Genomic DNA, 12208 nt, shown 5'->3' with positions numbered 1-12208 from the left:
GGTTTTTAAAAACCTGTCCCCCGGTAACCAGTGGAGAATTATAGGATTGAACAAAGGATCATTCTAATATGTTACCCCTCAACCTGGATTTCACTCAGTGGACTTGCGTCATCCCAGGCCACCTAAAGGTGCCAGCAGTTTGTGTGAGACTCCTTAGCCTCTCCGTCTGGGGCCTGACATTCCTTGGGCGTTTGCAGTCTAAAAGGCCAGTGGTCTGCCTTGTGGCATTGCTGAGAGGAGGCTGCACGGCGTGAATGGCTTGTTCTTTGTGCGGCCGGTGAAGGAGAAAAGCCAAAAGCAGTCCAAGCAGGCCTTAGCAAACCCTTCCTCCTCCCCGCCCCTCCCGTCCTCCCTCCTCCTGCCCAAACTTTTCCAGGTGGTTTGGGAGGAAGAGCCGTGGTTTGCCCGTCACTGGAGACAAACCCTCCTCTCTCCTCCCAGGGCCAGGAAAGGAACTGGAGGCACTAACACTGCCGCAGGAACCCTGGAACTGCCCGGAGCCACTCCGAGGACGGTCCCTGCAGAGTCGGCGTCAAGTAGCATCCTGTCTTCCCCAGGATGTGGGTCCTGAGATTACGCCAGGGACTTTGGGAAACGCTTATGGCGACCACCACGTCCACCATTAGTTAATGACTCCTTTTCGTAGGTTAACAATCCAGCAAGGCGTTGGAAAGCTCAGACTGAACAGAACTATTAACTTTGGGAGGTGCGATTTGAAAGGATGGGTGTTTGTTTTTCACAGTGGCTCCGACCCCCCAACTGCGTGTGCTCATCTGGGACTTACACTCCAGCCTTCGTCCCAGCTGACCCAGGCCTGTTTCGTTCCACATTCTGAACTTTCTCCCCTTCCACATCCGGCTCGGTGCATCTCCACCTGCACGGAACCAGGTGGGTCCTGCCAGGGAAGTTTCACCTGAAGTCCCGCCTTCTCTGTGAAGCTCCTGATGCTCTCAGTGGGCTCCTCAGAGAACGTTCCTTGCGGAACTGAGCTGCTTTCAAGGTAGCGCCTTATGAATTTCTCCTTGCTTGCTGGTTGGGTGTTTTATATGCGCAAAGTTTGGCTCTACTCACTCAAGCCTCCTTTCTCTCAAGACACAAGTCATATAACGTATGGGGTAAGTATGTACATATATATATGCACACCTGCATATGTACAGATATATATGTATCCAACTATGTACATGTACCACATAATTCTGTGCCAGGAACAGGGTAGGTATCCAAGTATTTCCTGAACTGAATTAAATCCAAAACTATCAGTTATGTCAATGAATAAGAAAAATACCTATTTTAATAATTTACCGTCTTCTAAGAGAAGCAGTAAACTGGAAAGAGAAGGTTGAGACCTGGTTTCCATTCTTAACTGTCCTTATTATATAAACATTTTAGAGTTGACCCTGACAGTGCACCTATCAATATAAACACAATTCATTTTGAAACTTTTCACCAAAATACTTGTCATTTTTCAAAAAGCTTCGCGGGTAAGCCATGAGCATACCTGTTCTTTCCGAAAAATCAATTCCTTTAACAATAAAACTCCGAGGCTTTAGGGAAAGCTCTAGGCAGGAGACGGGCATTAGAAATAAGAATCGTGATAAGAGGTGGAGAAGTGACCAGTGAACAGGCAGTGACAGTGGGAGGCCTGGGAACATCATGACTGAGGGTCCGTGCGCGCTCACGGGCGAGAACGTGCCTGTTGTTGGTGCGGCTGGCATTTCACTGGACATCCCAGGCAGAAGCGCTCTTATCTCCGCCCCCCGTCCTCTGAGCTCCCAAGGCACCCCATTTAACCTTGCAGAATAGTGCTTACCGTGCTTTCAAAGGACTTGGTTCCCTGCCCGTCTCTCCCACTAGACTGTGCTCACCTTGAGGAAAGGCACCGTGGTGTGCTTGTGTATTTTATCCTTAATGCCCAGCACAGTGCCTTTGATGTAGAAGATACACAAGTAATCGCTGCGAGTAATAAGCGAGCAAATAATTGAATGGCTAAAGGAACAAAGAGAAGAACAAAGGAACGAGAAGGTTCCTCGTAGGAAAGCTGATTGCTCCTAAGTTATCATCGGCTATGCCAAGTTCCTTAATTCCACAAACAAATGTGTCCCTCCAAATATAGAGGAAGGAGGAAGACGTTCATACATTAATAGGATTGTCTTTTGTGAACTTGGAACTTTGTCCCCAGATTCCGTTTTTCATTGACGCTATCATAATAGTTTCCTCCCAGTAAGGGTGCTGGCAGATCCGAAAACCAGTTGAGCTCGGGTAAAATTAAAATCTTTTTTTAAACACTGTTTTTTGTAGCACTTTTGATTGTAATGTTATGGTTTTGTCATAGAAGAGCAATTTTATTGATTCAAGTTATTTTATGTGGATTTCTACCTAAGTAGAGAAAATGTGTCTAAACCTCACAGCATTAAGGTGTTTTTATGCCTTTATATCATGAACAACATGAAAGAAGCCATCCTACAGGTTTGCTTCTTGGAATTTCTCACTGCTGAGATTCTGAGAAGTGTTTCTGACAGAAGTAACCTCCCGCACACATGATCAACAACACAGAAGCACCCCAAACCACGTGAAACTGGGTGCGCATTGCTGACATCCACTCTAAAGTGAAGTTCCTGAAGTTTAAGTTAAAGTTAAAAGCCCTGGGATGGACTTCCCTGGTGGAGAAACAATGCCATTACACCCTATGAAATTCTAGTCCCTTTTCCTACCCAGTTTACACTGGTCTTCACAACGACAGGCACTTGGACTTGGGGTGACACACTTACACTGCGGCCCATTTCCAAGTGTCAACGGTAGACTTGTTAAAAAATAAAGTATGCTGCATGGCAACCCTAGGACCAAATTTATCAAACCACAGTCACCAATGTATCAGATGATTCCACGTCTACCCTATACTCTGTATAAAGTCTCAACCATGAAAAGCAGGCCTGAAGTGGTTGGGTGTCACGAGATTGCTTTTCAAGCAGCCTCCCAGACAGGCACCGCCTTGATGGGTTTCCCACAGTCTAGAACTCGTCCATGGCCTGGCAGGCTCGCAACCTGATCTATCGGCAAAGCTGGAGCAAATTCTCACATCAGCGGTGCGCTTACACCTGCAGGAGCACAAAACTCTGCAGACTGATGACATCAAGAGGCAACTACGCGAATCTACCAGGAGGACTACCGGTGTCAGAGCTGGGGCGAGTCTACGTGGAGAGCGGCATCACCATCAGGGGTTACTTGGTGATGAAAAGGCAGGACGGAGGGAACACATTAAATAAATCAAAGCAAGAGTGGAATTCCGAGTCTGGTGGCTTTACCCTGTCCACACCAGAGACAGGTGACCGAGCAGCGACGGACGCACCTCTCTGGGGTGGCGCCGGCTGGGGACTGAGCATCTGCCTGTGTAGTCGGTGCATTCCTCCCGTGGCTGACACGTTTTGCTGTAGCTACGTTACATCTAATTCTGGGAGACAGTTAGTTTCCTCAGGTGACATCTGTGCTCTCTGCCAGTGTTATCTAAAGGAATCATCCAGTTCGTTCACTCTTCTTCTTTTTATGTATTTCTTCTTACCATTCTTTCCTATCCACGCCAGCACCACCGCACACAGATCTAGGTCCTCATCCCCTTAAGGCAGGGGCTCCTCAGCTCCCTGCCTCAAACCGGACCCACTGCCCAATTCCAAGGACCGTTGTTATAGAAATCTACCTTAAATTAGGATTGCATATGGGACTTTTCCCATTTTGCCCCTGCACTTGGGCCGGAAACTCTCAATGACTCCTACTACCTTCAAAGTAAAGTTCAAATTACTTAGCCTGCCATTCAAATTCCTTCACATCGGTGCCCAATTTATTGTCATTTTTTCTACTTCATAAGCCTTCCACTCCCAGCAAGTCTATTCTCTCTTAATATTCTAGTGCACCTCTAAATCCACGCTTCTCCTCATTCCTGGGGTCCACTCAAGATCGGCCTCACCCATGAAGATATCTCTAAAAGTCCAAATTTGAAACTGATCTTCCCAGTTATTAGATTCATTTGATATTTAGTGTCTCTGGAAAATAATTATCATAGGTTGCTATACTATCTGCTCAATTAGAATAAACTACTTACAGGCGGGAACAGTACCTTTTGCCTTTGCTATATTCTTGTTTCTTTAGTTCCTTGATGTCAGGGAGGCTCTAAAACAAGACCTTAGCACTGGCCCCACCCACTTGCAGGCGAAACTACTGAACTCCCTTTAGACCCCGAGAGGGAACTGGGAGAGAATCGCCCTTCAGTGAAGGAGTGATTGCAGGAGATCAGTGCTCTCCTTTAGGCTTGCCGGCCCAGTTGAAAACACCTTCCACTCCTAGCAGTCTCACGGTCCGTCTCCCAAGTAGAGGGCTAGCTTTACACATGGGCGCGGTCTCTGATACACAGAGTTGTCATCAGGACCTTAAACAGCAAGAACAGCATGGGAGGTAGTAACACAGAAAAGCGGAACAAAGAGGTCCCTTCAGTACGGCGGTGGAGTTGATAGCAGTCTTCAGTACAGAAAATGAGAAGTCAGGTCCTAGTTATAGTGGAATAACAAAGGGATCGAGCAGGGCATAACCTTAAATATCTCAGCTGTCATTTAGCTTTTCTGCATTCTTACTGCATACACAGATCTTGGTCTCAAGCCCCATTGGAAAGTGCTTTAAAAAGACTGCCTGACACGGGTCCAATACAATGAGCCAATCTGCGGTAGCATCTAAGAAGACTCGGTTTCTTTCATTTCACACCACAGCACTGCCGCTCATGGGGAGGGCATCCAGAGTGTTGTCAACAGGGTCTTCTGTGATTATGAGAGACATGAAAATACCCACATCAGCTCGGGTTTCATGGAATTTGGCAACTCCACGCCAGAAATGTTGGGGAACCATCTGGCTGAGTCTTGAGAGTAGGAAGGAGAAACCTAATTCAAAGTGGAGTAAAGGTGATAATCTTCCCTAGGAAGGAGGGAATTGCCAGATTAAACAAAGATAATTGAGGCTGATTAGTTAATTATAAAAATATAACCAAAATAAAAATAGTGTATTTGTAGTGAATAAAAGAACAAGCTGTGATAAAATGAAGATATATAATACTTTCCTGGGCAAGAAAAAATTAATTCTTAGAGGTAGGAGATCAAGAAAGAATTTGTAAGGTCCCCGATTGTTTTTCTAATATTAAAAATATTGGAAACTAATTACGCTGACACTGGATGAAAATTATCATCATAGAGCCTATTATTTAACATACAGATTGATGCAAGATAGTAGAAGATAGAATTTAGTTACACAGATCTAACATTACAAAAACACAAAATTTCTAAAAACTTGACATTCCTAGGGGAAGTGTTTTCTATTGGGGAGTTTTGATGTCTTTCTTTCCTCTTTGGGGTGGAGTCCCGGAGTCTAACAGACCTTCACACGGACTCGTGGGCAGCAGACGGGAGCGGGGAAGCCATTTCACAGGCTCCCGTCACTGCCCAGAGTGATCTCAGCAAAGACAGCCAACTACAGAGGAGACGCCTGTTTCTTCTGGTTTGTAAATATGGACAAAAGGGGGCTTCCAGAGCTCCCTCTAAAACCCTTGTCAGTTCACCAACAGACATAGATTTTTAGCCCCTATTTTAGGTTCTTAGGTACTGCAATGCTCGCAATCCGTCCACAAGATTTTCCTGTGGATTGGGGTCACCGGCTATGGGCTGCCGAAGCTTCAGGGCCTGTGATCGTGGGATCTACTCAGTCTTATACCTGCAAATGTGGTTTTGTTTTCCAATCTGGTCTTCCATGTTTGCTGTCTTTAAACAAGGCACTCCGTCGAGCCGCCTAGTGCAGGCCGCATTTCAATAGCTCCGCCTGTTCTGAAGCAGAGCTGTGGGGCGAAGAGTTAACTGCTGCCTTTTTCCTCTGGATCCCACCTTCTTGGTGAGGGTTTCTTGCTGGCATGCAGATTTCCCCCGCTTTTAATGAGCTCAAAAATCAAACAGATTTCTCTTTTCTGCCTAAGACAAATCTTCCCTAGGAAAAATATACTCATTATCTACCTCCTACACACACACACACGAAAGGTTTTCCACCTTAACTTCCCATGTACCCACAGAGTAATTCACATTTAAAATGAATTATTTTCACAAATTGAAAAAGAGAAGAAAACAGACTTTTAAGAGGTCAAGCTTTCTACTCTGGGCTATTTTTAAAAATTACATTTTTTAAACTATGTGATAGTATCTTTTGATTCTGAAAATTTAAGTTATGGTAGAAGTATTTGGGACTCTAAAATTGTGTCTGCTGCCTTTCAAAGCGGAAGTCAATCAAAAGGCTCTCAGAACCTAAAATATCACCTTGAAACCCACTGTAAGAATTATTTGCATTATACGGAGATCAGTCCGCTAGAACGTACGTGGTTTTACAACCTTTGAAGTCTACGATTGAAATTATTGTTTCCCATTAGGTCTCATACTTCAATGTCTTCTAAGAAACATGGATGGATGATATGACTGCACACCCATAAGATTGCTAATTCCTATTCCTCTTCCAGTCAAGTTTGTACAAATGGAGCAGAGCAGCAACAATGCCATTAGGGAAACACACGCCATAAATCTTAATATTTGACACGCCGTGCGTTATTTTATAATCCAGTGGTTAATCTTGGTAAAATAAAATTTCTGAAAAACAAATAACACCTCCAAATGTCCTCTTCTGAATAATTATCTATCCTTGAAGATTTGAATAAAAAAATCATAAAGCTTTGGGCCCACGTCAGAGGACAATTGAAATGCGATCAGTCATTGAAGCCTAGAAAGCTATGGGAAGTGAAATGTTTAAAGTTTTAAAATATTAATAGAATGATGTATGCTTAAAAGCATGTTTCTATTCACCTATTCTGCAAAAGATACCTTCATTTTATTAACCCACACATTTCCACAGCAAAGTAATCTTTTAGGAAACCACGAAGTGAGCTAACAAGTATTCTCTGTACCGAGTTTACAAAAATACTCCCCTTGAAGCAGCCCACAGAAAAAACAAGTGACGTTCTGTCGGACTGTGCATGAAAGCGGAGTTAAATTCAACTTGAAGCACGAAAGCCCTGGCGCCACCGTACCTTGCCCTTGGGTCACTCCGTAGAACTCCGCGGCTATCCGCGCCGCCTCTTTGCGGTTGCCCTTGACGATGTAGAAGTGACTGAGGATGGCCAGGCTGATCTTCACGAACAGCTTGAAACAGAACAGCGAGAGGATCGTGAAGTAGACATTGGATAACTGCTGAGCAAATGGTCGGCTTTCTTCTAACACCGACATGGCTGCACAGGAATCTGCCGCGGCGGCAGCGAGAGCCAAGTGCCCGAGTGTGCCTGGCTCTCGTCCGGGATGCCCCTGAACAGCTGGTCCTGCGGGAAGAAAGTATCAGCTGGTAACGGTGCCTCCGGCTCCAAATATTTATACTGCCCACGCAAGCTCTCCGCGGGCTCCGATTGGTCTGAGCGTGTTCCTGGGAGGCCACTGCATGCAACACGTGCCCCGCTGCAAGACTCCTGACTTTCCATTCTCAAAATAAACACCCGCTCCGCCTCTCCGCTCCGAATTCCAGAACCCGGGTATTGCGGTGTATATACGGGTTGTTTCCTTTCAAAAAAAAAATGTTTGAGTATGCAGTCAGCATGAGCACACTGAAGACTTTGTGTATGGGGTTCCCGTTGCTAATGTAAAGGATACTCAAAATAGCAAGGTAAGACTAAGTCCATCAAGTCAAGCCTTTAAAATGGTCCTATTTGTAGATCATGAACTAAATCCTCAGACAGGCCATGACTGCATGATCCAAACAGCGACTCACCAAATTAGCTGATTGTGTAGCTTTGACCGTTGTCAGAAAAAAAATTTTTTTTATACGTGGGTTGAGTGGAAGGAGATAGAATAATAGGTTTCGTCTGTTCATTCATTCATCCAGTGAAACTTTTTTTAGGTTTTACTTATTTTATTTTATTTTTAGAGAGGGGAAGGGAAGGAGAAAGAGGAGGAAAATGTTGATGTGCGAGAGAAACATCCATCGGTTGCCTCTTGCGTGCCCCCAACTGGGGACCTGGCCAGCAACCCAGGACTGGGAATCGACCGGCGACCGTTCTGTTTACAGGCCGGCGCTCAATCCACTGGGCTAGGACAGCCAGGGCTCCAGTGAAAACTTAAAAAAAAAATACCTACTTTGTGTCGAACATTTTCCTGAGAAAAATTGAATATCCTTGCCATGGGGATCTCATAGTCTAAAGGAAGAAGCAGATGGGAAGACATCAGGCCAATCCAGGTGAGGGCAGGGTGTGGTGGGAGCACAAACAGGAAGGGCCTAATCCTGGTGCAGAGAAGTCAGAGAAGGCTTCCTGGAGGAGGTGGCATCTATAGAGAAATACCAAGTAAACACAAGTGTTTCATCTAGACTGCCCAAAACCAAGCAAAACAATGTACTTCTTGGGCCAATGTACTTTTTGGGGCCTATAATTTTTGTTAACCTTAATCTGATGTATTTTATGAAAGAAATGCAAATGTTTATAAGGGCATATTTTAAAGAGAGAAATAGAGTAAATTATTAAGAACAATAATGAAAAGTGGCAATATTTTGTACATAAGTCAAAAATAATATGACAAAATATTAGTATAGTATCGCATAGTATAGACAGAGTTAATTTATACATTTACGTGACCAAGTTTGAGGCCTGTTAATTGTTGTATTATTTCCCAATTCATCTGAGAAGCCCCAGAATAACAAATAATTTAAGAAAACAGAAGTGGTCCCTCTTGAAATCAAGAAGCATATTAGCGATCGGTCAGTTTGGTAAGTGATGGGCGCTTAGTGTATGCTTTTGAAGTAGACTGGTGCACCTACAACACCCCTAAGACAGCGGAGGCAGTGCTGTAAGATGAGTGTGTCAAATGACGCAGGCTGCTTCTTCCCTCGGGACCGAGTGGCACCCAGAAAAATAAATCGGGTCAATGTGCTAGAAGCAAACCCCTGAGCTCCTCGTAGAAATGGCCCTTGGGATGTTTACAGGCAGAGGACTGGACTGATCGGCCGCTCGTGGACCCAGTGACCATTTCCCGTGTGTTTTGTGAGTCAATGAAACTGACTTCAAAGGACCGAAGATGAAGTCACTCAATGTCCCCCGGCAGCTGCGGTGCGGGCGTGCCAGCCAGGCTTCCCTTGGCGGGTGGCGGCGGCGACCGCAGGCGGCACAGGCCCGGCCCGGACAGCTGGCCATCACAATGCTCTGAGTCACCGCGCGCGCCCACTTCCCCTCTCCTCTGCCGTCACCCACAGTCCCGCCCGCGCCCCGTCTCACGTTTCACCGCCTCCTCTTACCGGTAAGCGCTGCTACGGGAATCTCCCCATCGGCTCATCAGGGGCCTGAACTCTGGGGGGTTGAGGGACACTTCCAGTTCAATGAGCGCTAGCTAGCGCTGGGCATTACATTGAAATCCCTACAGTTCTACTACTAGAAAAATACCACAATAGTTAGGATTTTATGCCAAGATGTCGGGTTGTATTTTAATGAGTTCCTGTATTTTCTGCGTTGGTATATACGTTCCTTCGGCAGCTGTTACCGTCTCTCATTCTATTAATCACTAAAAATTAAAACAAAACAACTCACCGTCAGTGAACTCATCAGATATAAACTAGATGCTGTGCTTCTCACTCTACAGACCCCTCCAAATAACACCACAAATTATTAATATTTAAAAACCCACCTGAAACACAGGGTGCCCCTGTTTTCTCAGCATGAACATTTTCTTGAAAGTAAAATATTGACTAGTGATTTCAGTTATTGAGTGAGATGATACTTTCATAATCTCTGATGTTGGGAGGGTGTGGAGGAGGGATTTGGTGGCCAGTGTATCACAACGGCTCTCATCTTGTTAGTCAATCAGTCAGCCAATCAATCAATCAGCCAATCAATCAAATCAAAATTGAGGTCAATAATTGTGTTCCCATAATGGGTGGTGTGAGAGAGGTTAAACACACAGGAAGAAAGAAATCATTATTCAGAGTGTTGTACGCTACATGAATCTTCTCATTTACTATCCCTATCTCAGAGGGGCCAATGTTATCATCTGATTTTAAAGATGAAAGTTGGTTGCAGACAGCTTTAGTGACCTGGAAAACTTCCTCATGAGCAACAGCACTATTTGAACATAGTTCTGACTCTAAACTATATGCTCGAAGTTACTGCTTGTACTTTCTACTTTGAAGCACTTACACTCAGAATGAGCAGATGTGACTTATGCACAGAGAATGAGGCCATCACCCAGACTCTCTCTCTCTCTCTCACACACACACACACACACACACACACACACACATTAAGGGGATTAGTCAGACTGTATTTAATCAGGGACCTAAATTAGTGCCTGCATTAGTAGGGCAGGCTACTACTTCACGTGACGATTCCGGGAGATGGAATCTTGTGTGCTCGAGACTGTGTGTCAGGGAGCTCCCACTCTTGTGGAGCAGCCAAATAATAATCATTTAAAAGATGACTAAAGGCTGTGATGAGTGCAGTGCTGTGGAAGGAGTAACAGAGGGGGCCCACTATTAGGACAGTGAGAAGACACCTTTTGGAGAAGGTGGCAGTTGAGCAGAGCCCAGAAGAATGAGAGGGCCGGCCACCGGAAGAGCAGCCGGGAGAGAGGATTGGGGATGGGACAGAGGTGCAGGGGGTGGGAGGAAAGGATTTGGTTTCCAAGGACCTGACAGAGGACTGTGCGGAGCCTGAGTGAGGGGCATGGGGCACGAGAGGACCATGGGAGTGGGTAGGAGCATTGGTTTAGGGCCAAGGAGGGTGGGTGCCAACACCCAGACCCTGCCTGGGTGGAAGCATTTCTTCCCCCAGCTGGGGGCGCTGCTTGCTGGTGCCCTCCACTGCCAGCCATCCTGGGAACTGCCTGTGGCTCTACCTGCTAACCCTCCCCCACACTGGCCCTGTCCCAGAGCTTCTTCTTGATGCATCCAGGGCAGAAGGCAGCATGACAATAACACGGGATTTTACTCTAAGGTAAATGGAAGGCGGTTGAAAGGCATTAACAAAAGCAAGAGAAGACCATTTTAGTGGGCGTGCATAGAATTAAAGAAGGCAGGGCAGAGCCAGGGGGCCGTCGATGGTGGCTGGCGCTAGGGTAATGGAGGTGAAAACGGAGAAAAGTGGGCCAGTGCAAGACACACTTAGGGGTGGAATTAATGGAATCTGTCAATTAAGTGGATGGTGAACAAAAGGAGGCATCAGAGAGTAACGGCAAAGCCACGGCACCATGAAATGTTCCATGTGCCACAGCACAAAACTCAGGGCACCAGAATCCACCGCAGCTTTCCCAAGCTTGGATACAACAGTGCAAGAGAAAGGACTGGGGAGAGGGGAGGGGATTTCAGGGGAAAAGGGAAAGGTTTGCAGGAACAAGTATAAAGGACACATGGACAAAAACTGGGGGTGGGGGTGGAAATGGGAGGGAGGTGGGGAGGGTTGGGGGTGGGCTGGGATGGGAGTAAAAGACAGAAAACTGTGCTGAACAACAGTTAAAATAAATTTTTTTTTAAAGAAAGGACTGGGAAAAGACGCCAGTGCTGAATGTCTTGTGGAATATTTTGGGGCTTCATTTTAGAAAATTGTCCCCGAAGAAATATGCAATCAGTATAAAGTTTAAAACACAGCCACAGATGATTATGGGCCCTGTACTCCAGTTCTGTGTATTACATGGTGCTTGTCTAATAAATTACGGGCAACTAGCTGCCAAGTGGCACTTTGTCACTACGCTGAGCCTAAACACCGTAAACCGAATTACCAGACAGGGAGAATACATGCCCCATGTTCATTGTAACGAGCCAGCACAGCCTCGGAAGTCAATAATGGCTTGATATTCCAGAAAGTGGATAAGTCCAAGATACACAATGCAATTTTTTTTTTTAAATAGGCATTACACAAGGTCTGCCTTTGGGAGAGGCTGGAATGCAAGAAAGAAAGGAAATGACACAGAATTGTTGAGAGGCTGCCGCATCTGACCTGAGATCAGAGCTGCTTCCACGGTGACCTAGAAGGTCCTGCTGCCGCCAGTGACCATGGAGACCACACTGCCTCTGCTGTGGCTCTGGAAGCTGCTTCACTGGCCCTCGAACTCAGAGACACCCGTGCCTGCACACAGGAATGCCAGGTCCCAGTTTCCTCACTGCAGCCAATCAACCCAAA

At 45.8% G+C, this 12208-nt stretch overlaps 1 protein-coding gene across 1 annotated transcript in view; it reads right to left on the bottom strand.

Annotated features, from left to right (window-relative positions):
* Positions 1 to 12042, bottom strand: part of ASB5 (ankyrin repeat and SOCS box containing 5) — a 46881-nt gene extending 34839 nt beyond the window's left edge. The window contains exons 1-2 of the mRNA XM_045821730.1: positions 12026 to 12042; positions 7094 to 7378 (exon numbers count right to left, since the gene is read on the bottom strand). Coding sequence (XP_045677686.1) covers positions 7094 to 7289 — 196 coding nt within the window. The 5' untranslated portion in view covers positions 7290 to 7378; positions 12026 to 12042. The remainder of the gene's footprint in view (positions 1 to 7093; positions 7379 to 12025) is intronic.
* Positions 12043 to 12208: the final 166 nt, after the last annotated feature.

This window comes from Phyllostomus hastatus, unplaced genomic scaffold, assembly GCF_019186645.2.
Source record: "Phyllostomus hastatus isolate PE091 unplaced genomic scaffold, TTU_PhHast_1.1 phas_scaffold_46, whole genome shotgun sequence".
NCBI classification, from domain to species: Eukaryota; Metazoa; Chordata; class Mammalia; order Chiroptera; family Phyllostomidae; genus Phyllostomus; species Phyllostomus hastatus.
This window is presented reverse-complemented; position numbering and strand designations above follow the sequence as displayed.